Source organism: Leptopilina boulardi, unplaced genomic scaffold (assembly GCF_019393585.1).
Source record: "Leptopilina boulardi isolate dan_hultmark-lab unplaced genomic scaffold, ZJU_Lbou_2.1 LbouV2_316, whole genome shotgun sequence".
NCBI classification, from domain to species: domain Eukaryota; kingdom Metazoa; phylum Arthropoda; class Insecta; order Hymenoptera; family Figitidae; genus Leptopilina; species Leptopilina boulardi.
The window spans coordinates 95,648-121,986 of record NW_026137881.1 but is presented as its reverse complement, the minus strand read 5'-3'; the positions used below and the strand labels follow the sequence as shown (position 1 = coordinate 121,986).

The 26,339-nt window shown below is 25.6% G+C and overlaps 1 protein-coding gene and 1 long non-coding RNA gene across 7 annotated transcripts in view; one reads left to right on the top strand and one right to left on the bottom strand.

Moving 5' to 3' along the window:
* The first annotated feature begins 1,475 nt into the window (after positions 1 to 1,475).
* On the top strand, positions 1,476 to 26,339 carry LOC127283982 (uncharacterized). The gene is made up of 4 exons (XR_007843414.1): positions 1,476 to 1,722; positions 2,615 to 2,821; positions 3,658 to 3,731; positions 26,134 to 26,339. It is a non-coding gene; the product is annotated as an uncharacterized LOC127283982 (long non-coding RNA).
* LOC127283981 (zinc finger protein 629-like) overlaps positions 10,417 to 26,339 on the bottom strand; it is a 103,951-nt gene continuing 88,028 nt past the window's right edge. For all 6 annotated transcript variants that reach the window (XM_051309205.1, XM_051309209.1, XM_051309208.1 and 3 more), the window contains one exon: positions 10,417 to 25,783. In XM_051309205.1, coding sequence (XP_051165162.1) covers positions 24,833 to 25,783 — 951 coding nt within the window. In that variant the 3' untranslated portion in view covers positions 10,417 to 24,832. The remainder of the gene's footprint in view (positions 25,784 to 26,339) is intronic.

The window sequence follows — 26,339 nt, the reverse complement described above, 5'->3', positions numbered from 1 at the left end:
TTAATAATTACAGCTGATTATATATTTAGTGATAAATATATATAAATATATATTATGTAAAAGATTTAGAGAAAAAAAGAAAAGTACTGGAAAATTTTTTAAAATAAGTTTATAAGATTCGTTATTGTAAAATTAATTTTACGATTTATTATATATTATTATTTGTAACACTGCCGCTTTTATTTTGACTGTCTGCATTTACTAACAATCAGCTGAATAGTTTAAAACGTAACATTTATCAATATATTATCAATCGTTAGATAATAGTTTTTTTAGAACAATTTTTAAGTGAACATTGAATATAATTTCAGAAATTGTTACGACTATTGTAAAAGTTGTTTTTTTTTTAAAATATTATACGATTGAAAGTGTTTAATTGTACAAAAAAAAAAAAAAAACGAAATCAAATGATTTTATGTCTCATTTTTAAATGGAAAATTTAATTTATAAATTAAAAAAAAATTAAAATTTAATTTTTATAAATAAATTTCAAAATTAAATTTCAAAATTAAATATAAATAATTTGGAAATTTAATTTTTTAATTTAAAAATTACAAAATTTTAATTTATAAATTAAAATTCTTATTTTTTGGAAGAAATCATTGTGAAACAAAAAAATTACTATATAATTTAAAAAAATATACATATTATATAGTTAAGCAATATTGATTAATCAATTTTCTTGTAATTGATTGAATCTCATATTGTAGTTAAATCTCGTTATTAAACGAGGAAATTTAGATAATTGAACAAATTTCATATCTTTATAGAATTAGAATTTTGTAATATGATTTTTATTAACATATATATGTATTAGTAATTTTTTTTTTAAAGCAAATTCGTAGCGGAAATCTGTTTTTTATTTACTGGTTTCTAGTCAATAAATTTGATCAATATAATTTGTATAAGATTTTTTTTTAATTCGATATTTTTTTTTTGAGGGCTAGCCGTCAGGAATTAAATACAAAATTGTCTAATAAAAAAAAAATTTTAACAAAAATTAAATTTTATTTCTTTGGAAAAAAATGCAAATAAAATTTTTGGAATTAAAAGAATGGAAATTTTATTTACCGAGAAATATTGTACGGCGAATATTATAAAAAAAAAATTATTTTAATCAGCATCGAATTTTTGAGCAAGTATAGTCAATTTAAATTACTCCGTTCCATAATGACAATTTTACCGAATTCCAATTGACATGTACCTACAAAAATTAACTAGTGGATGTTATATAAAAAAAAAAAAAGTGAAAAAAATTTATATATGAATTCTTTATTTGAAAAAGTTGTATTGAAAAGTTGTATACGAGTAATAAATAATTGTTGCTTCGTAATAGATGTATTAATTAATTTACAAATATTAATTTTATATTAATAATATCTTTGTTCAAACTATTTTTATTTTTCTTTTTTCACTTTTTAAAAATAATAATTTTTTGAATTTCCCGCTAAAATACAACTGAAGAGTTCGTCGGTAATATGAAAAGTGATAAAATTGTAGGTAAAATTTTTACCGTCGGTAACAATTTAAACAGAATGGCGGGAAAACAAGATGGACACTCGTCTCCCAGTCATGAGTGCGGCGGCCATTTGCATTTTTTCGCCATAGTGACGCCAAAGTGCCTGCGTAAATTTTGTTAAAAACTATTAGTTTGTTGTGAATATAAGATGATTTGTGAAATTTTTTTTAACTTTCTGAGTAAAATAATAATCATTTCAATTGGTGAGTAGAATAATTTATATTGACAATGTGTAATAGTTCGGGAAATGTGCGTGAAAAATAGACTTGTTTTCTGTGTATTCAATTTTTTTTCCTCTCCTTTTCCGCTACCGGACTTTTATTTCTGATCATACAATGTGAATTTTGAGATAAATATTAAATGTATTTCATAAAAATTTGGAGAGGATTTCTTTTTTGAAAGTGTACAAATAAATTAAGTTCAATTTCAATAACGCGTATTTTGTATAGGTTAGATTTCTTTTTTTTTTTTTGCCATGTGATCACCGGCATGTAAATGACGCGTTATATTTTATATTTTGTCGAATTTTTAAGAATATTTCGAACTATTTTACAGGAAATATTTGATTAATAGTTCGATGACTCAAGTTTTTTCATTTTTTTGAGAAATGTAATTTTCTAAATTTCTTTTCCCTGTATAAATGTAGAATAGAAGTTTATCAAGTCATGAAATATTTGATTTTTTTACACTTATTCTTCAGTGGGTTCGATTTTTTTCTCAATAAATAATAAATAAATAAATAATAATAATAAATAAATTCAATAATTTCGAACATTTTACAGTCGATATTTAATAGGTATTTTAATATCTCAATTTATTCTGAAAAATATATATTGATGGTATTTTGTGCAATTTTCTTTTCTGAAATTATTTTTGAAAAAAAATTCTTGAAATTTTTTTTTTTTTAATAGTAAATAAATTTAATTTAATTTTTCTTGATATTCTATAAAAATTTTTTATCTTCACATGCAATTTTGAGGTTAAATATTACTTAAATAATGCCTATAGATTAAAAAACAAAAAATTTTTTTTTTTTTTCTCTCAAATTTTCGAGGATTTTCCCATGAATTAAGTTGTTAATTTTCTTTGTTTCAGTTCCCTTTATTGTTGAAAATTCTAGGAAAATTCAACTTCCGATAGCAAAATGAGAAATTCAAGTTATTAGAACTCGGTCTCCTTGAAAGGATTATTTTCCAAATTTTTGGATTCTAATCTAGAGGAGGGATCTCCGGGGACAAATAACTTGAAGACTATTATTTAGCCGGGGTTGATTTTTTTCGTTAGAGGGAATAAATTGAAATGGTGAGTAATTATTAATTTAATAACTAATTTTTAAATTACATAAATTTTAATATCAATTAACTATTAATTATTTTCATTTTATTTAAATATGTACTATAATTATTATTGTTCATTTATTTTAAAATAAGTTAAAAAATTTTTAAAAACAAAGAAAATAAATAAAATTATTTTTATCATACCTGTTTTTTTTAATGTTCAATTTAAAACTACAATTTTTAAATATTAATATTAATTTTTTTATTTTTTCATTGTTAAAGTTTTATAAATATCATATCATAATCATTCGCCCTATTTTTAACATTTAAATTGTTTATATTGTTGCTTTAGTGGAAAAAAAGAACATGTTGAAAATAATTTAAAAAAAAAAAAATTTTACGTTGTTACCACTGAAAAAAGAATAACATTCTAAACATTAATTTATTTACTAACGTTTGACTTTCAATATGAATAGTTCACGATTATTATATTAAAACATATTATTGTTTAATATAATATATTTATATAATAAATTTATATTTTAATACAATTTTTTTTAATATGTAGTTTCATATTTATTATTTATTTATTTATTTTAACTGGCAAACAAAAATAAGAAAATAATTTTAATTATATATACACAATTATTTTCTTTATTTTTTTTTATTATTTATCATTAATTAATTATTATTTCAAAATAATAAAACTAAAAAATACACAATTCCAGCTCGAAGCTGTTTGTCAGATAATTATTTAATTAATATACAAATAAATATTCTACAAAAAATATTATTTTTTTTAATTTATACTTTAAGAGATAAAAGTCTAACAAAAATAATATTCTATATATTTTTCAACAGGTTTAAAAATGAAGATAGTGACAAAAAAAAATTCCTACTGATATCAAATGTTACATCTAAATTTTTCAAAAAAGGTTAGTTTTTCAATTATTTAACTCAATGAAAAAAATATTCAAAATTCTGCAAATAGGTATATATAGAAAAAAAGCCGGCAAGTTTTTTTATATTAAAAGAAAATAATTTACTTTCTAATATATACAATTTTTAAAATACAAATAAATTCAAATTTTCTTTCTCTAATAAATGGACAAAGGGAATGAAAACAGTAAAAGTTGAATATTATTTAACATGTAAAAAAATATGATTTAAAAATTTGAAAGTAAAGGATTATAAAAATTATCTCTAAACCTGAATCTAGTAAAAGATTTAGATAATTTAAATTAGTGACGTCTGACGTGACTTTTCATTTTTGAATTAGTAAAGTTCAACTAATTAAAAATCTAAAAGTTACTGAATAATTCACATTATTAAATTTTTTTTACTAATATAAATTTAGAGAGTAAATTATTGAACAATTTAAAAATTTAAAAAAAATTATAAAATTTAAATTAACTTCAAACTAAATTAAAATTATGATTTAAGAATTTTTTGAAATTATAATACTTTTTTTATAAGTTAAAAATGAAAGAACATTTAAAGAAAATTAAATTAAAAAAGAAATTAATTTTATAACGGAGGCACTTTGTGCAGAAACAGCACAAGTTCATAAATAAAATTATTGACGAATCAATAAAAAACTGTTTTTTATTTAAATACAAGAATATTTTTATCAATTATGATTTATTCATTTTTTAATTAATAATTATAAAAGTATAAAAAAAAAATTAAATTAACTTTTGGACTTGTGTTATTTCTGCACCAAACGAAATGAAAAACAGAAAAAATGGAACAAAATAAGTGTATTATCACAAATTTATTATATATTTAGTAAAATATTTAAAAAATATTAAATTTTAATTTTTATTGACATTTTATTATTAAAAAACATTATTTTTTCTATTAAAAATTCAATGTACAATAATAATTCAAATTTTTAACATTTTTATTTATTATTAATTTAAAGTTTAAAAAATTTAAAAACACAAGTCTTCTTTTTTAAAAATTTATAAATTAAAGATTTTAAAAAGAGGTGCATTATTATCCTACAAAAATCATTAATTAGAATTTTTATTTTAAAGTAGGGTCAGTTGGGGTAAATGGGGACAAAATCGCTATTTTTCACAAATTACGTAAGTTTCTTCCTTTAAAAGGTAAATTTTGCTGGCTTATTTTTTTTAAGTTGTTATTTACGTTCCTAGGATTAATTTTATGCAGCAGACAAAATTTTAGATAAGCTTTAAACGCATGAAACTGACTGTCCCCATTTACCCCAAAATTTAGAAAATGTCATAAAATTTGGGGTAAATGCGGACAGCATAGTTTCTAAGAAAGTTTTAAGAAAAAAGTTTCCTTAAGTATATTACTGTATTAAGGGATGAAAAAACTTGAAAAAAATTTGTAGTAGATATATAATAGTTGAACCAATTGAGATTTTTTTTATTTTTTTTTTATTTTAGTATTTTGTCTCGCATTTGAAAAAAAAACAGACTTAAAAATCATACCAAATTTTTTTCTTATTCCTTATGATGACTCCCATAACAGAAATTCACTTGAATTTTAGATTTTTTGTTAATTTGGTTAATAATGACAAAAATAAAAAATTCAAGTGAATTTCTGTTATAGGAGTCATAAGGAATAAGAAAAAAATTTGATATGATTTTTAAGTCTTTTTTTTGAAATGCTCGACAAAATACTGAAACAGTTTGACTTTGATTTTCAAGTTTTTATGCATTGAGCGATAACTTTTTTGATCTTGCTGCCAATTGTCAAGATAAAAGCTTGGCAATACTCAAAACCTCTTGCAGGTGATCTGAGGTTAAAATATTGACGTTGAACTTAATTTTTAAACTGTAAATAAGGCTCCAAAACCTCTTGTCCCCATTTACCCAAACTGACCCTATTTTATTAGAAATAATTATTTTTTAGACGAATTTTAAATTTTCAAATTAAAATTTGACGGATTTTCTGTTTATACGAATTTTTTCATAGCAAAATTTTTAGTTAGGGTAAATGTACTAATTAAGGCGCGATTCGAGTCAAAATACTTTTAAAATAGAAAATTCGATATTTCTATTGTATAAAGTCAATTGAAGACTTATTAAACTAAGAGCTTATGTTATTTAGATATTAAAAAAAATGTAATTTTATAAAAATCGATTATTTAAACAAATATGAGAAATAAAAACTAATACCGTAATTTTCTATTACGGCGCGTTTGTATCAGTTTCGGTATATCAATTTCGGTGACCAAAATTACGTGTATTTTGAAGATACTTTACCCGCCGTAATTGAAGCCAATGGAAATCTTAAAAATGTTTCAATTACGGCGAGGGAAAAAATTTGATCTTGAATAATTAAATTAATAATTGTTTAAACGTGCGTCTTTATAAGTAATTGTATCAAAAAAAGATTAAAATAATTGTTTTTAATCAGTTTGCAACAGTTATATTACATATAATAGTAGTAATAATTATTTTTTATGAACGCGCCGTAATTAGTACACTTACCTTTGACACGGTGACGTAGATTTAAAAAAAATTAAAATGGCGCAATAATATTGTCGATTAAAGCTTAATTTTTAAAAACAAATATCGAATCTACTTAAAAATTGTTACTCGGGGGTTTTCGGGGTCGTTGATTACGAATCTGAGGTAGATTTTCAAAAATTCAAAATGGCCTATCCAATATGGCGGACATAAACGTTAAAAATTTATCGGATCCACTCGAAAATCGTTACTCGGAGGTTTTCAGAGTCGCAGATTACGAATCTGAGGTCGGTTGTTAAAAATTCAAAATGGTGGATTGGTTGTGTTAGATATGGCAGGCTTCGAAGTAACACACTTTTTTACTTTTTTGATACTTTTTCAACAAGACTACTTTTTTACCAATAATTTTGGCCAAAAGCCACTAAATGCTACTTTTTTCAAAAAATAATTTTAAAAATGACAGAATTCAAGAATTTTAAATTTTATAGAATTTTTTTGATTCCAAAAAGCTCAACAAGTTGATGATTTATTATTGACCGCGTGAACTACTGCTTTATATAATTATTTTTTACACGAATTTTAATTTTTCAAAATAGCATTTAACATAATTTCTTTTTAAACGATTTTTTACTCAATAGAATTTTTAATTTGGCAATTTTTTTTTGACAGAATTTTTATTTTACAAAACTTCTCTTTACCCAACTGTTTTTTAAAGAATAATTCTAATTTAACCCATTAACGCCCATGCATAGACACATGGAAATATCTGCACAATCAAAATTGGAAAGAGGACTGCGGTCCAAAAAAATGACTTTTGACGTTAAAAAATGTTTAAAAAATAATTTGTTTCAACAAATTGTTATAAACAAATTAACAAAAATGATGAATTTTTAAAAACTAACAACGCCATTCGATTCTACGGAAAAAATTACTAAAAGAACAAGTATTTTTTTTTCAAAATTTTCACGTCATTTGTTATAAATAATTTATAGACAAAAAATGCACTGTGGTGCACCCATCAGAGCCCATGCTTAGACACATGGAAATATCTGCAAAATCAAAATTGGAAAGAGGACTGCGATCCAAACAATGACTTTTGACGTTAAAATTTTTTTAAAAAATAATTTGTTTAAATAAATTGTTATAAACAAATTAACAAAATTGGTGAATTTTTTTTAAAAAACAGCGCCATTCGATTCTACGGTACAAATTACTAAAGGAACATGTATGACTTTTTCAAAATTTTCAATCCATTTTTTATAAATAATTTATTAACCATAAGTTCACTATGATGCGATGCACCCATCAGAGCCCATGATTAGACGCATGAAAATATCTGCAAAATGAAAATTGGAAACAGGACTGCGGTTGAAACAATTACTTTTGACGTTAAAAATTGTTTAAAAAGTAATTTGTTTAAACAAATTATTTTTTAAACAATTTTTAACGTCAAAAGTCATTGTTTGGATCGCAGTCCTCTTTCCATTTTTGATTTTGCAGATATTTCCATGTGTCTAAGCATGGGCTCTGATGGGTGCACCACAGTGCATTTTTTGTTTATAAATTATTTATAACAAATGGCGTGAAAATTTTGAAAAAGTCATACTTGTTCTTTTAGTTTCTTTTACTTAATTTTTCCCGTAAAATCGAATGGCGCTGTTAGTTTTTAAAAATTCATCAATTTTGTTAATTTGTTTATAACAATTTGTTTAAACAAATTACTTTTTAAACAATTTTTAACGTCAAAAGTCATTATTTGGATCGCAGTCCTCTTTCCAATTTTGATTGTGCAGATATTTCCATGTGTCTAAGCATGGGCGTTAATGGCTTAATCGAAATTCAGACAATAATTGAATTTTGTAGTATTTTGAATTAAAATTTTTATAAATTAGAATTGCTGAAAATTATTAACAAAGTTTCAAACAGTAATTGAATTTTGTAGAATTTTTAATTAAAAAATGTTTTATTTAATTGAATTTTTAAATAATTGGATAACATTTATTGAAATTATTAATTTAGTAAAGAATTTTAGATACAAATTTTAAAAAGTAAATGAATTTTGGATTAAGATTTTTAGAAATAATTAAATTTTTGGAAATTTTTAATTAAAATTGTTGTTTTAAAATACTAAATATTTTATATAAGCCTCCGATTCCAAGTTCTAGGATTTAAAAATTCAAATTACTTAAAATTCTACTGAATGAGAATTCTAATAAATTAAAAATAGGTTAAAATAGAATTATTTTCAAGAAACAGTTGGGTAAAGAGAAATTTTGTAAAATAAAAATTTTTGAAATAAAAAATTCGTTACTTTAAAAATTCCGTTAAAAAAAATTCTATACTAAATGTTATTTTGTAAAATAAAAATTTAAGTAAAAAATCATTTTTATGGAATAATCACACGCTACTACCGTTGTGCCAAAAACAAAAAGTTAATCGAAATTTAACAATAGATAGTTTTTTTTTAAATAATCAGGAGAAAAATGATGTTACTTTTATTCCTCAGAATTTTTCTTTCAATTTTTTTAGACAAGAAAATATTTACACTTTAACTTCAAACTTAGAATTAACTAAACTTCATTTTAAAGATGCGACTTTTTTGATATTTTATTTATTTTTTTTATTTGTAGCAAAGAATACAGCCGTAGGAATACCATTTTCGGCACTATGTGTATACATTAATTTATGAAAGGATAATAAAAATAAAAACATATAATTTGTAAAAAAAAAAAAAAATGAAAAATACAGTAATAACCAAATAGTATTAGTTAATGAAAAAAAATAAGGATAAAAAAGAAACAGTTTAAAGAACAAAAAATAAAGGTAAAATATTAAACAAAACTCAAAAAAGGTGATCCTATCTTTTCTGTAACATGTAGGCGACAATAAGTTTAGTAAAGGCACTAATATTTGTGTTGAAAAAATCAAAGTCGGATTGCGCATTACTACAAATCTCATTCAATTCATTACACATGACATACATTGGTGAAATAAAACCTATAGATTAAGTAGGCCTCGGTAAATTAAAAAGGTAACCACATTCTACTGGTTATGCGAGGTACTCTCAAATTAATTATATTAAGTAATTCAGAACAATCGATTTTATAATTTAATAAAGCATATATAAATTTACATTTGGCGATTGTTCGTCTTTCTTTCAATGTAACAACGTTGAATTTGGTACAAAGCTCTAGATAATCCGACCCTCTAGGCGGATAAAAATTATATTTCCGAAAATTGCAATATTTTAAAAATCGTTTTTGTAGACCTTCAAACATTAAAATATCCTTATCATAGATGGGGTCCCAAAGTAAGGCTAAATATTCGATTTTAGATCTAATGATCGTATTAAATAAAAGAATTAAAATGTCAGCTGACTTAATATGTTTGGTTGATCGAATAAGGTAACCCAAAGATCTGGACGCTTCTTTATAAATTATTTGTATATGGTTAGAGAAGGATAGATTGGATGAGAAAGTAATACCTAAATCACGAATAATATTTTTCCTAGGAATCAAATCATCGGAAGCCTTGTAATAAAAAAGAAAGACATTATTAGAAATGGCGAATATTACAACGGAACATTTAGACGGGTTAAGATCAAGTTTATTTATATTACACCATTGGAGCAAACTAATAATGTTTTTTTGTAAAGTACGACAATCTGCATCAGACTTAATAACTGGATAAATTTTTAAATCGTCAACAAAAAGTGAATTATTTACATTGATAATTTCGACGACGTCATTAATATAATAAATTGTAAAAAGGATTGACCCAAGTGTAGAACCCTGCGGTACTCCAGAAGTAGGGGTAAAAGGGGGGGAAGAGAAACCAGCATATTGAACAAAACAATTACGATTAGTTAGATAAGAAAAGAGCGTTTTAATAAAGTTACTAGGCAAATGTAAATCTAATAATTTAGAAAATAAAATTTCATGATCAACTTTATCGAAAGCTTTAGAGAAATCTGTGTAAATTTTAATTTAATTTAATTTTTTATTTAAATTTTGGGGATACTCTTTCATACTTAGTCTCTTACTACGCTTCGAAGCCAGAGATGGTTATATCCTTAATGTTATTAAAAAAAATCAATTAAAAGAAAACAAAGGGAAATTAAATGATAAATAACGGATAAATCGGACATAGGGAATTAAAGGAGACAAAAAACAACTTTTTCAGGTTGGACAGAATGCATTTATTTATCTTTAGAGTAAGTAGAGTAAAGTAGATCAATGCAATGTTATGAGTAGTATGAGTAGTAATTATCATACGAGTTGCTAGGAACGAGTATGCATACCCACAACACCGAAGGGCCATTTCAGCCCTTTTTTTTTTGCACGACACTTATATACGAAAAATGTTACACGATAATAATAACGATTGTTATCATCACCATTGCCATCGATTAAATCACTGTTTTTTTTTTTTTTTTTTATATATATTTTTTATTAGTATCATAGGCATTATCATATACTGCATGACTTGTCTTTGGCATCACAATTACCAGGACCAGATAGTCTCACATCAATATACATTTCTACTTTCGTTTGTATCGTCATAACTCCCACTGTGTGTGTGTGTTTTTTTTTTTCTCGATTAAATACTTTTTTTCATATTGGAGGAACAATATGTAAAATAACTTCAATTTTCAGCTCCATTTCGATAGAATTTTATACAGATTTCTTTATTTTTGAAAAAATTAAATTTTGGAAAAAATGTCTTTATATAATATTTGAAGATAAAAAAATTTGTTTAATTTTATTTAACATGAAAAGAAGAATATTGTTGAAATGAACATAAAATTGAAATTAATTTTACTTCCTTTTTCATAATGAATAGAAATTTTTTAAAAATGCGGCATTTAGATCATCATTTGAGTATAGAGAAAATTGAAAAAGGATATATCTTTAAAATGATATATATATGTATAGAATAGAGCAAGTGGTCAGTTAATCCAAACAATTCCACCTTTGTATTCGTGTGTGTGTGTGTGTGCCGCCGCATTTACTAGAATAACATTTTTGAAAGTACTCGAGCGCTTTTATTTATAGGCGTTGTTTGGTGAAAGTTTGGAGTGCGCTTTGGTGTTTTCGACAGAGTTACACAAGTACAACCGAATCGAGGAGTAGTTATTGGTTTACCTCTCGGAGGGGAAGAGAATGCATTTGGCCATTGAAACATTTTTTCTTTTTTTTTTTTTTTTTTTTTTTCCAATTGTTTCCGGAATCCGCTCATCTTTTCCCGATCACATTCAGAATTCTCGTTGTTAGACGAATCCAATATTAAAGTGAAAAAATAGACGCTAATTATTCATGCTTGGGAAAATTTATATACCAAACGATCGCCAAAAAAGCCTTATTTATATAATGTGTATTGCATATTAGAAAAATTTTTAATCATACACAATTCCTTTTTAAAGTCGATGTTACATTTTTCAAAAAAAATCTTTGCCGCCAATTTTTTTTTTTTTTTTTTTTTTGCCCTTCAGGAATAAGTAATGATTTTGTCAAATTTAAGATAAAAAAATATTTTCTTTTTAAAGAAAAATTGTGGATTTGGAAAACAAAAAATTGGAGGAAATAAATATTTGCAGATATATATTGTAATCATTACTTATTCTTGAGTTTAAAAAAAAATTTGCATTCTTTGTTATAAATAGCCAGCTATAATGAGCCAGAAACAGGTCGATTTTCGATGAAGCTGCGGACTCGCTTATCACAATCTGGCAAAATGGACCTTACAAAAAATACAGTACGCGTCCGCAACCTCAAATAAGAATTCGCTTCCGTTCTTTTTTTTTCACATTTCTTATTTATGTTTTATTCAAACATTTCTACACTCATTTCTACTGCAACGTACGAAAATGAAAATATTATTATTATAAAAGAAATTCAAGGGTTGATTCACAATATTGCAATTAATAAATTACATTTTCATCTAACCAATTTCGTAATAATAATAATAATAATAATGTTGAACAATCCCTTGAATTATTTAATACATCGAACAAGTATATTTCCAATCCAGCTGAATATTGGGTAAAAAATACACTTTTTTTTTATAATTTACTATTTTTTCTACATGAGAAAAATGAAATAAAAATTAATAAAATAATGTAAAATTTGTATCATTTTTACCAAATATAAAGCTGTGAAATTCTTGGCACTGGAATCACTCGTTAATTTTAATTTGAAAGGACGTCGATTAATTAGTGAATTCAAAAAAAAATATTGAAAATTACCGTCGACATTACTTTCTTTTGGTGGTTATTTATTTATTTTTTTTTTAAATAAGCATGCTCAAATATTTTAACGTTAGGAGCTTTTTTTTGCGTAGATCGCATTCGTATTGTTCGTCTAAAATTCGATGTGTGCTCGTCCTCAACAATAACAATTGAATATGAATTAGAAAAATAACATTATATCGTAGACAACAATTGGTTATAATTGTATTTAATAATATACCGGTAATAATAGGATTTTTATTATAGTAATGTACTTTTATTTTTTTATCTTAATTTTTTTAAATCCATTGACGCAAGCTGTGGTCTCATTTCTTTTTTTTTTGTACATATACGGTTATATTCTTATTCGATTTTAAGGCAAAGTTTTTTCATTTATTCTTCAAATCACATCTTCTTAATTAATCAATGTTTTACAAATTTACATATATAGTAAAAGATCTTATTTTAGTTATAAAGATCTTTTGACTAAATTTCTTTTTCTTACCCTTAAAATTCACATACTGAATTTTAATAAGTGATAATTTTTGAAATATTAGTAATAAAATTAACAGAAGTTGTGTTTTGAAGATCAAAAAGCAAAACTGGTCTTTTCCTATAAAATAATACAAAAATCGTCGGAATGGATTTAAATTTTTTTTTTTTTTTTTATAATCAACACAGAATTCGCGTCAATGGATTAATTTTGTGGACAGATCTGACATTGGCGTATGATATAAAATCGATACGCAAGAAAAAATTACAACCTCCCAAAATGTGTTTCCTTGATCGCGTTCGGTTTTTTTTTTTTTTTTCTCTTACCACATAACACACGTACTAGCTAAATTTAAAATCTATATTTACGACTTGTACGATAAACATTGACATTTATGTATATAATATATATTTATATATATTTATATATTTATAATATATATTTATATTTAATATTATTCATATATTACAATTAGATTGCTCATTGTCAATTCATCAATTATCACATTTAATACAAGTTGAAAAATATCTCTAACATCCAGGTCACGTTTGTATTACGATATATACAAAGGGAAATTGCTTTTTTTTTCTTTCTTTCTTTCTTTTTTTTTTTGTAAATTCACCCAATGTATATTCGTACGTTACAATCTGACTCGTAACATATGCTATATATACGTGTAAATATATCTAATATAGGTACGATAAACAATGATAGTACGGCCACAAATTTTTTTCTATTTTTCTTTTCTTCACATTATAGCAGAGTGATTGCAAAAATTTTGTCGTCGTTGTTTCTCTTCCTTTAAATCAATATTAATTTAGTATTTTTTTTAAATTAAAAATTAATTTTTAATATTAATATTGTAAACATTATCATTTTTTATTTTTTACAATGGAACATTTTTTGGAAATGATAAGTTATAACTGTAGTTTTAGTCTTTCGCAGAGTTTATTTCATAATTATTTAATAATTTTGATCATTAAAATCGATCGATAAATTTCTTTGTAATTAATTTTTTTTAAAAAAAAGAGTTAAAAATATCTAATTTTTAGTAACAAAAAATTTCTTTTTATAAAATCGTTTTAAGGGGTGATTGTGCAAATAAAGTACTATAAGAAAAATAACATTTTAACAAAAAATAAATTTTTTCAGTTTTAGATGGCACGTTTCGGAAATTTTTACTCAAAAAAAAACTTTTAAAATAGAATAGGATATAAAATTAGACAGGGTTGCTCTACGCTTTCTCGAAACCTGGAAAACCTGGAAAAGTCAGGGAAAAAGTATAAAACATTTGAAAAAAAATTAAGTCATAAAATTCATTAAGGTCATGTGATTCTTGTGGTTTTAGATGAAAATATTCTCCGCAGATTTTTTCGCAAAAAAACTTAATATAGATTAAGCTAAAATTTTGTTGAGAAATCAAAAAATTAATTTTTAAAAAATATTTATTATAATAATAAACTTTACTGAATTTTGTACATTTAATAACTTTTTTTAAAAAATAAATCATAGTTTTATGGAGTATAGAAAAATATCATATTATTTTCTGGAAAACTTGGAAAAATCATGGAATTTTGTTCGAGAGAAATTGTAGCAGCAATCCTGTCAGAGGTAGTTTTGAAAAAAAATTTTAATTTTCGAAAGCATTAAAAAATTAAAAAAATTTGTTGCTCCCATACGGGACTTGAGACGAGATTATAAGAATTTCAAAAAAATTTTTTGAGGAATAAAATAACAGGGTGTCTAGCGGTCAGGGAAAAGTCAGGGAATTTTGTTGGTCAGGGAAATGTTAGGGAAAAGCCAGGGAATTTCAGAAAATTTCATTCAAAGACAGAGACATTTCTGTAAATTTCTACAAAAATTAAAATTTTTTGTGAATTTAAAAATTTTTTAATCTAAAAAAAACATTAATGTTTATTATTACCATTTGTTACTACCATTAGAAATTAATTTATTGTTAAATATGTCAGTAACCATATTTTTGTCTAAAGAAAGCAGAATTAAGGTTATTAAAAAGTCAGGGAAAAATCAAAAAATGTCAGGGAAAAATCAGGGAATTTTTTTTGTCAATCCTTGTTAGATACCCTGAATAAATAAATAATAAAAAAAAATCACTTGGAATAGCGAAAAGTTTCATTGGAATAGCAAAAGTTTTTATTGCTTCAGTTAAATCATTTATTATTCTAGTGAAACCTTTGGTTGTTTCAAGTAAATTTTTTTTCATTTTTAAAAATTCGAAATTTTAAAAACTTCATATCTCGTAAATGACTTGATTAAAAAAATTCAAATTTTCTTCGTAAAAGTACAAAAAAAGATAAAACAATTTTAGTGAAATCAAAAATGTCAAAGTCGACAATATTTTGAAATACCGTAAACACCCGCATCCATATCTAAAAATTCTACAAATAGATATGAAAAAATAAAATTAAAAAAAATTTGTTTTTTTGGTGGCACTGTGAATGACTAAAACTAATTAATTTATAATTTCTGCTAATTATTAAAAAAAAAATTATATTCTCATAATTTTAACAATAATAATAAGTAAAATTATATTATTAAGTTATTTTAATAATTTTAACATCTTAAAAAAAAATTCTCCCTTTTTTGACTTTCGAAAATATTAGGAAAAGAAACAAACGACGATGATTTTTTACTGTTGAAGATTATTTGCGGAAGACACGAGTGCCATTATTATATCATAGAGTATTTGCACTTTGGTTTTTTCTTTTTTCTTTTAACTATTTTGGTCATATGAAACGTAAATTTAGTGGTCGTTTCTATTTTTCTATTTTTTTTTTTTTGTTTTGTTGGGCTTATCAAACCTATATAGCAAGGTCTAGACTATCATAAACTTTTATACAAAATACACGTTGGATAAAAAGTGACAAATATTCGATTGTTTCTTATGATAATTTCTATTTCTATTTCTGAGGTAATCATAAAAATGTTTTTTAAATATTGTATTTCGGTTTTTTTTTTTTTTTTTTCATTTTAAGGAGAGAAAATATCTTGAAATCAAGATTTAAATGTTAGTTTTTATTTATAAAATTTATGGCAAGTGATCCCAGTATAGAAAAATTAATATTTATCTGAGATAGCTAATGGTTATTTATGTGTTTTAATAATATTTTAAAAAAATATTAGCTTTTCTTTAATTGGTTTTTTTTTCTAAATGATAAAAATAGTTTCCTTCAATTATAGTCGGTAATTAATATATTTCATTAATCGACTTCAGTCATTTGTTTTATTTAATTCTCTGGCTTGATGCAAAAAAAAAAAAACTATTTTCTATAAAAATAATGGAATTTTTTTTAATGATATAAAAAAAGGAAAAAAAAAATTTGCAAAAATTCTTAGGTATGATAGTCTCAACCGAGCATTGTTGGAAGAAAGGAAAGTTTGTTTTTTTTTTTTTTAGTGTTTTTGTCGCTTGTCCTTTGAGGGTAGGGGTGGGGAGGTGGAGAAAGCTATATGTATTTTCAGAAGAAAAACTTTCATTCGTTAAATTTTACGAAGCGTGGCTGGTGCAACATTTTCAATGGTGGTACACACATTTTGCAACCGCGCTGCGTAAGAGAATCGACTCCGCTATACACAGACACGGGGAATATTAAACTTTTTTTATTTTATTTTATTTTTTTTTTTATCTTTCTTTAGAATAGTAGACATCGAAGACACCGAGACTGGAGGAGAATGAAAATAGAGAGAAAAGTTCGTTCAGCTACGTTTAAAGTCATATTTTATATTAAAGATTCGCTATATATTTTCTACTATAATTGCCTAAGATCTGTCATTCTAATATATTAGCCGTTCCGTACGGAAGGACGGACCGACGGACGCTGAGGATTGAGCAAATTGTTATTGCACGGAGCGCCTAAATCGCCATATTTTTTTTTTGTTTTTTTTTGTCATTTTGGACATTGAGTTTTCTTTTCTGAAGAACAATTTTTTTTTGTTTAAATTAATTTATTATTATTATTATTAATAATAATCAACCACTCTTTACAATCAACTCGAAATATTCCATAATATCCAACGATCTACCGAACACGTTTTTCATTTTGACAATAAGTCATGGACGTTTTTTTATTTTTAATTTTAAAAATGAAATTCATTTTTGAAATTTTTCAATTATTTTGAATTATTTGTTTTCAATTTTTTGGATAATTTTTGAAATGTTGAAAACAATTTTATTTAACGTGATTTGAAAGATCATTGGCTATTAAAAATTTCTAAACGCGAAATGTGAGAATATCACGAGTAAAACCACTTATTAGTGTAATAGCTAGATCCTCGGAACATCGATAAACTGGTTAAAAACATTGTATATGTACCTATCTACCTATACACAATATATAGATATAATGTTTGTATATCGTAACCATACTAATTATATTAATTACATTTATATATTTATATTTATATTTATATATATACGATTACAGTAAATATTTATCAATTAATTATTTCTTACGCGTATATCACATCTGATCGTTCAGTCAGTATAGGAAGACCCTCGCTTCGCCCTATGCCCCGTTTTTTTACGCGCCAACCGCTTTTTTTTCAAAAAGGGAGAAAAAAGAAATATTTTTTCCCCTCTATTTCTTCTATATATAGTTTACCTATACACATATCTAGGATTCCACTTGTTTTTTTTTTTTTTTTTTTTTTTTTCTTAAACAACTTTCACTCATCACTTGCGCTTTTACATACTAACATCACGTCGGCTATTATCTAGAGAGACACTCAATTTTTTTTTCTTGTCGTAAAAACTTGAAATCACCATCGAATATTAATTCAATACACTTATTATGTACTTATAGTATAAATATAGGAACATTCATTAAATATATCTTTATATGTAATAAAGTTATCCCCGTCATCGTCATTGTTCACAAAATTTTTTCTATTACTGAAAACGTTAATTTTTTTTTTTGTTTTTTTGGAAAAAGAGAAATATTAACTAACAAAATTAATTTAATATCATTAATTTAATTGACAAATAGTTTAGGTGAATTTTTTTTCTTTCGGTATTGTACACTCAGAGAAATGTTTTATTTGAACCAAATATAATATATTTGAGTTAAATAAACGTTTATTTGTTTCACAGCATACTATAGCTTATTTATTTGGCGTAAATAAATTTTGTTATTTGAATTGTAATAAAAATTTATTTAAATCAAATAAATATTTATTAGGCTGTGAGACAAATATATCATTTCTCTGCGGGTGTAAAAATATAATATTAATGGAATATTTTATTTGTATAAATACATAATATCTGTCGTTTGAGTAATTTGATTCCACTTTGAGGTAAAATTAAAATTCACTCTAAAGTCAAATTCAATTTTTACAGTCTCATCATAATGAGAAGGTATTATTTTTATTTGTCTAAATTTAATCTAAACTCACTTCTAGTGATAATAACTTTGTTAGAAATTTTTTTATTTATATCATAAAGTAAAGGTTAGATATTTAAAAATGATCCAAATCATTAATTTTGATGTTAAAAATTGGTAAAAAATAATTTGTTTAAAAGAATTGTTCTAAACAAATTAACAAAAATTGATATATTTTTCAAAACTAACGACGTATGATTACACGTTCCTTTAGCAATTTTTTCCGTAGAATTGAATGGCGTTGTTAGTTTTTGAAAATACATCAATTTTGTTAATTTGTTTATAACAATTTGTTTAAACAAATTATTTTTTTTAACAATTTTTAACGTCAAAAGTCATTTTTTTGGACCGCAGTCATGGGTTAATATTTAGTAAAGAAGTCTCAAATATGATGAGGAACGTCTGCTATGTGCGAAAATTGTAATATTTGTTGAATTAAGTATTATAAAATGCTTGGAAATTGTTTAAAAAAATTTTGAGGTTAGAAGTGACGTCTCTTCGGATTTTCTAACGATTTAAAACGTATTTTATAATAATTAATTCAATAAATACTTTGAAATCATTAAAAAAAATCCGAAGGAACGTCATTTCTAATTTCAAAATTTTTTTAAACAATTTCCAAATATTTTATAATATTTAATTCAACAAATATTACAATTTTCGCACATAACAGACATGCTTCATTATATTTTAGACATCTTCACAAAATATTAACTCAATCCATTCAGTATTTTATGAAAAATTATTGAAAGAAATTAAAATTTAATTTAATTAAATTTTAAATTAAATTTTAATTTAATAGATTAATTCAAATTAGTTATGATATCTTCACTAATTTAAATTTAGAGGTTAAAAGGTAAAAATTTTATTAAATTAAAGAAAATCTAATGAAAAAAATAAGTTGTAAACTGAATTTAGATACAAATTTAAAACTGTGAATTTGACGTCAAAGTGAAATCAAATTACATTATAATGTTATTTAATTATAAAAAAAATATTAAAGAGTTAATGCTTTCAGTAATAGATAATTTTTTTTCTTAATATAATATTTATATATATTAGAATTTTTCTCGTTTGTATATATTATCTTTATTTATATATACAACTTATTTGGTGTTGTATAATCAGCTAATTATTTAAAATGCCCATAAATTCCATGGCGCCTGGATCGTTCATTTTGTTGTGAATATTAATTGTATATTTTATAATCAATTCATAATTCGTAATTATAGTTTAATTCGTCCAAGTTCATTATTACAATAAGATAATTTAAGATAAATTCAAAAAATACCTAATTCCTTTTCAAATATTTCTAATTTTTCCTTGAGTTTGTAAATTTGTAAATAATTCCTAATAGTTGAAATCGTTTGGCTTTTTTTTTTAATCAGGTACTGAAATTATTGAGGAATAAGTCATTGAGTGATTGTAAAAAAAAATATCAAATCGTTGCGGTTTTGGTCTCTTTTTTCTCGTACAATATAGAATTTAAATTTTTTCATTGTAATTATTTTTGTTTTTTTTTATTGTAAAAAGTTGAATACTCGTTGTATGTTAAATCGTTGACAAGTTTCGCCATAAAAGGCACATATACTTTGAAATTTATACAAATATATATATATACTAAAACAATGACTTTATTTCTCCACCGTGATAATATATATATAGGGTAAAATTGCAAAACTGCGTTTTCCCTATAGGAAAGCAAAGTGAATTGAGCAATCTTCAAATTAATTCCTAAACCGTGATTCAATACTCGCTAATTTTATTTTGAAAGACGATTGGGTATCACGCAATCCACACAAGACAGGCAAAAGATATAATCATCTAATGTGAATTTCCGTTTTTCTTTTGTCTATAAAGAATATATAAAATTGTTTTTTACTAATTGTAAGCAAATTTTATATCTATTTTTTTGAAATAATTTTATGTTAATTTTTATTGATAATTTTAATGAATAATTGATTTTATAAATAATGAAATTAATTAAAAATTAAGAAAAAAAAAATTATAGAAAAAAGAGGAGGAATTATTTTTTATTATAATTTTTAAAGAATCTACACGAAGAAAAATGGAAAAACGAATAAAGTAACTTTTACTATACTTTAAAAGTAAAAATGAAACTGTCCGCAGTTTCTGTGCATTTCTGGCAATTTTTACTTTAGAAATTGTAAAATTTACTATTTCCGGAATAATTTTTACTATTCTATAAGTAAATTTTACTATTTCTTGAGTAAAAATTGCCAAAAAATGCCCAAAAATTGCGAACAGTTCCGGTTTTACTTTTAAAGTATAGTAAAAGTTACTTTATACGTTTTTCTATTTTTCTCCGTGTTTATATTTTAATAGAGATTTTAATTAATTTAATTTTTTTTTTAACTTTTTAAAAATTCTTTGCATTTGCCTATAGACAAATGTTAAATTAATAAGCAGTAAAGTGTTTAAAGTATAATACTTGAAATTGAATAATGAATTAACGATTTGACAATTGATTAAAAGAGAAAGGAACCGTTTGTGCGTTTGTTGCAATTAACGCAATTGGATTGTCACTTGTTAATAGAGTAATGTCGAGAGTGGATTTACCCGTTTATATAGAGTACACTGACAAAGAAAAAAAATTTTTTTTTTTCACAATGACTTTGGTTCTGATTTTGATATTCACACATATATACAATCACTCGCAGACTCATCTCCGTCAACAGATTTTTTTTTTTTTTTTTTTTTTTGTAACCAGTGGTTGGAATAAATTGCCTTTACTCATTTTTTTTTCATTTTTTGATCAGCATCAGTCGAGATTTTATTCGATTAAAAAACATCTGTTCAAATCTCATTGCTTCAGGGAAAATAAATTGTTTTCTATAGTATATACATATATCTAGTCGAATTATTCTTGTTTTATATATCAATTATTATTTATTGCTAAAAATAGAAAAGCACCCGTATTCTGCGATCATGTACAAAAATGTCTTTTTGTGCGTTTAGTTTTTTGTACTTTATCATTTTTTTTTTAATCTTGCGTGAAAAAAACTGCGTTACAAAAAGGCAGAAGTGTTTTTTTCTCACAATTTTATCTGAAAATTATTTTTTTTAATTTCTGGTTTTTTTTTACGAAAGAATTATTACTTTTATATAATATTGTTAAGATTGAAGAGATCTTATTCTTATCCTGAAGCAAAGGGATTTCCTCAGATGTATATATATATATATATATATATATATATATTTCAAAAAGGTCTTTAATCATAGTTTTTTTTTTGTTTTTTTCCTTAGAAGATAAAGATTATATATATTATCCTTTCGTGCTGCACACTGAAAATAATATCGATCGGGAGGAAGTAGGTTATTCTTCATTCTGTAATTATTATTACCGCATGAGAAATATCCTGTCACAAGTTTATAGTGGCGATTTTATTTGGGTGCAGCAGGAAAAGGTATAGCTTGTGTGTGTGTGTGCTGAGTTTTCTTGACAAAAGAGGGAAAATGGAGAAAAGGATGCGGTGTGCAGCTATGTATAGTGACGTTAAGTTGAATTAATGATCGAAAATGTCAGACTCCAGGCGCCAGGGAATCGTCTCTTATTTTGCCTCAAGAAACGACTAAACGACGGACGTTTTGAGTTTCTCGTTCGTCGCATTGTCGCGATTGTTTCGTTGCTGCTTTTATTTTTATTTTTTTTTTACTTCTTTTATTACTAGGGACGAATAATGAACAAAAATCGACGAAAAGAAAATGGAGAAATTGAACTTTTTTAAGACCTTCCATTTGTAGAATTCTGAAATCTTCAATTTTCTTAGTAAAATTTCAATCAACAAAATTGTTCGCTTAAATTCTGATTCATAAAATTTTGTTTCGAATTTATATTTCAAATGATCAGAAAAAATTGTAAATGATTTTTTAGTATCTGCTTTAAGATTATTGAATTTCTCCTTTCTCGATTCGTCAGTTTTTTTGTTATAATTTAGCGGATGTAGCTATATATCCTGCGAAGCGAGGATAAAAAAGTTTTCTCTTACAATCTTAAGACCATAGGACGTTTAATTAGTTTAAAGTGTGATCATTCGCAAAGCCAGGTCAGTCTTTATGTATAGTGGAGGAAAATAATTTCATTCCACTTGTTCGCAAATTGAAACCGTTACTATTTTTTTTTTTTTTTTTTCGTTTTTTTTCTTTGGCACTGCTTTTCATTTTGCAACCCCAAGAACTGACCGGCATCTCGCGAGTGACCCTAATCATTAGGTAGCACCTTCGTGATTCAATTTTTTTGCCGCTTTTTTTTTTTGAAAACGCGTTGGACTTTATTTTTAAAAGGCACCAACTATTTTTTTTTTCTAAGAATTTTCTTTTTGGTAAATGGTAAAAGTTTACTCTATCGATAATCTGATATCGTTACGGAAAGAATATTAATTTACATTTAAGGACATAATGCATTCCGGAGTATAAACCGGAAAAAAAATCTGTAAAAGAATTGAAAGACATTTTATAACCGAAAAAATAGGAAAAAAAAATAGTTGGTACTTTTTAAAATTGTTTGAGCGTTTAGCGGCAATTTTATTATATTACAACGGACAACAATAAAGGAATAAAGGATTTTATAGACCGTGCAGTTAAAGACGTATTTTTTGCGACTTTTGACGACGAATCTATATATTAGATAAAGCGAATTACAATAATCTACTTTGAAGACGAATATTGAAGAAAAATGAATTTATTGATAGAAGGGGGATTGATTTGGAATTAAAAGGCACCGGCACATTTTCCGGAAGTACAGTAATTGAAACTATATATTTCGATTCTCATTCAGATTTAGATGACACAAAAGTTTGACTAGTGTCAATAGTGTAAAGCATTGCTTTGTTTTTTTTTTACAACATACATATAAGTAAAACGGAGAATTTTGGAAGACCTAATTTTATATGTACTTCCGTTTTAGTGCACATGTCGCGGTTATTTTTTTGTCCACGACCTCGTCCTTATGTCTAAAATCGCTACCGATCCAATTTTTTTTTCTTTTTTACTTCCAATTATTAGATCGGATCTTTCGTTGGGAGAAACTACGAGTTACACTCGATTATAATATACAAGTACTTATTATAGGATAGGTAGAATAACATATACATATCACTCTTCGAGATATTCGTTACACGAAGAAGAAGAAGAAGAAGATGATGAAGAAGAAGAAGACCGATATAACAACAACGACAAAAAATAAAAAAGAGAGAAACTAATATTGTATTTGATCATTATACAATATAAGGAGAGGAAATAGAGTTTATAACCATCATCGTCTTGTTTAGCCGCGTCGTCGTGTTCTTTGGTTTAATTAAATCCTTATCACAAATTATTCTCACTAGCATATATTATATGTATGTACATAGAAATCTTTTTCTGATGCCTACGTTTAGAGGCTCCTGGCCTTTGCCGCTAGGAACAAAAGTCGGAGGACACACGACATTTTGTGTGGGTTTGCTCTTTCTTCTTCTTTTTTTTTTTAATCACTTACTTAATTCGTAATTGACGCGTCTTGTTGGGCCGTTGGCTGGATGGATACGATTCCGTTTTCTTCTCTCTTAGGTATTACTTATTGTTTTCCGCGTCTATCTCAAACTTTCCAATTGATGCCAAAGCTTGGGCTGTGGATTATTTTTTTCTTCAATTGACAAAGAATTTTTAATATTTATCATGGGAGGAAAAAAGATGACGAATTTTTAAAGTTTGAAATTAAATTTTGCTTCTGAAGAATTTAGAGATTAGAAACTTCCAAAAGATACAATGGAAATTTTATTTAAAATAATTTTATGGTGAGCATTACTAAATAATGTTTGCAGAAACTAAAACATTTATGTCACATTTATTATGCAATGACACGACATGGATAATGCACTATCTGTTGAATCCAATTGTGAATAACCTAATGGTTCTATTAGTCTTTTTATTGTTCACAATTATGGGTTTGGAGCATAGAAAGCATTAGAAGTATTTAACGATAAATACTAGTGCACATTCTGGAAAAAGTAATTATTTTCACTTAAATTATCATTTTTATGATTTCGTTGGCATTTTATGCCTTTTGTTACTTTCTCTTTTTAGAATGCTTTTTATCTTTTAGCGGATTCAAATTTTATCCTTCATGTCGAATATATCTGTAATGTCTTTGTGACAGTTTGAAAATTATTTAACTTTTAGGAACTTGTATTTTTGTAAATCTGTTTAGAAATTATTTTTAGAGACTTTTGGAAGTAATTTTCTAAGAAATTAAAAAATTTCCTTTTTCCTCCCTGTGGATAAATTTTAAAATTAATTTCCCTCTGCTGTTATTGATCTTTGCGCTTTTTTTTCAAGGAACAGTACATCCGAGCTGAGAGGCTTTGAGGAAAGCATTTTCTTTTTTTTTAATGCTAATAATGTGGCCCAAGCGAAAAGATCCGGTGCTTTGGCATGAAGTGGAAGGAAGGAGCTAGTCGGATTTTTGTTTATATCAGCGTTGATGGAGATGGGTTGTAAGATGCTTGGAAAGATAATCCGCACGGGCGAATCTTTTTCCGCAGACTTCGCATGCATAAGGTTTTTCACCAGTGTGAATTCGTAGATGTCGAGTGAGGTCACTTTTACCACCAAATGCCCTGAGGCAAAAAAGACATTGGAAGGGTTTTTCGCCAGTGTGCTTTCTAATGTGTAATTTTAAATTTTCCTTAGATCTCACACATTTACCACAATAGAGACAAGCAAATCGTTTATCCTTTCGATCTGGTTCGCGTGTCCTTGATAAATTCATCATATTTTTTGGTCGAATATCATCGTGAATATTACCATTTTCTGTTTTTATTGTTTCATTAATACCAATCATTGTATCAGCTGTTTCTGCATTACCTTGTAAACTTGTTGTTTCGGAAATATTTTCCTCCTTACATGTATTCTCGGAATTCTCACCTGAACAATCCTCGACATCAACGGGACTTAGATCACCTCCAATTTCCATTTGGAATGGTTCACCAGTACTTGAGACTTGATCACTTCTATCGGCGGCCAATGCTCCTTGGGATTCGGGCGTTCGTTGAAGGCGCTCTAGGTGATGATTTAACCTGTGTTTCTTAAAGGACTTAAGATACCTGAATTGCATGCCGCAAACTTCACATGTGAAAAGCTTATCGGCAGGAAGTCGAGCGCGATGATTTTGCTCACGATGCTTGACGTAAGCTGATCGATAGCGGTAACGTTGACCACACTGCTCGCATGTAAATGGCTTGTCATCTCCAGGTGGACATGGATGTTTAAGAATTGCATGCCTCTGTAGAAGAAGGGCATCGGGAAATGCTGCGAGACATACTCCACATCTTTGAGCAAAACCTGCGATTCCAGCAATTCCTGATGCTGTACGTTCTATCAAAGCGTTCCAACTGCTTGCATCCAAGCCCAAAGCAAGTGAAACCTGTGAAATAGAAATTTTATTATTTTTATTTATTGTTAGAAAATTTTGAGAATTTTTTTTTTCGTGTTATTTACCATTTTTGGGTCCTTTTTAATGATTATTATTTATAGAGCAGGTTCGACTTGTTTTTTTCATTGTGAAATATCAAATTTTCAACTAGTATTAAAATTAATAACTTAAGTTTAAAAGTTCGGAAATGTCATAGATCAGTCCCTTTCCTATATACACTCTGTTAAAAATCAAAACCAAAAACACTAGAATGAAAGTTTTAATCAAAAATGCAATTGCTTGCATTTCATTGAATTAAGGTATTTTTCTTACTGACTCTACTTTAATTTTTCTTTTTGCAGATTCAATTGGCTTGTGTCTCACGTACTTCAAAGATAAGGGCAAAAGTAAAAAAGGGTATCTTGAAGGACACAGTTACAGACTTTTTAGAATTCTGTCTATTTTTACGGTTATTCTTCACATTTTCTGAATGGAAATTTAACTTGAAAGTAGGGATCTCCGAGGGCTATTTAGTTTGAAAGAATCTCCTTGAAGCTGAAAATTCCTT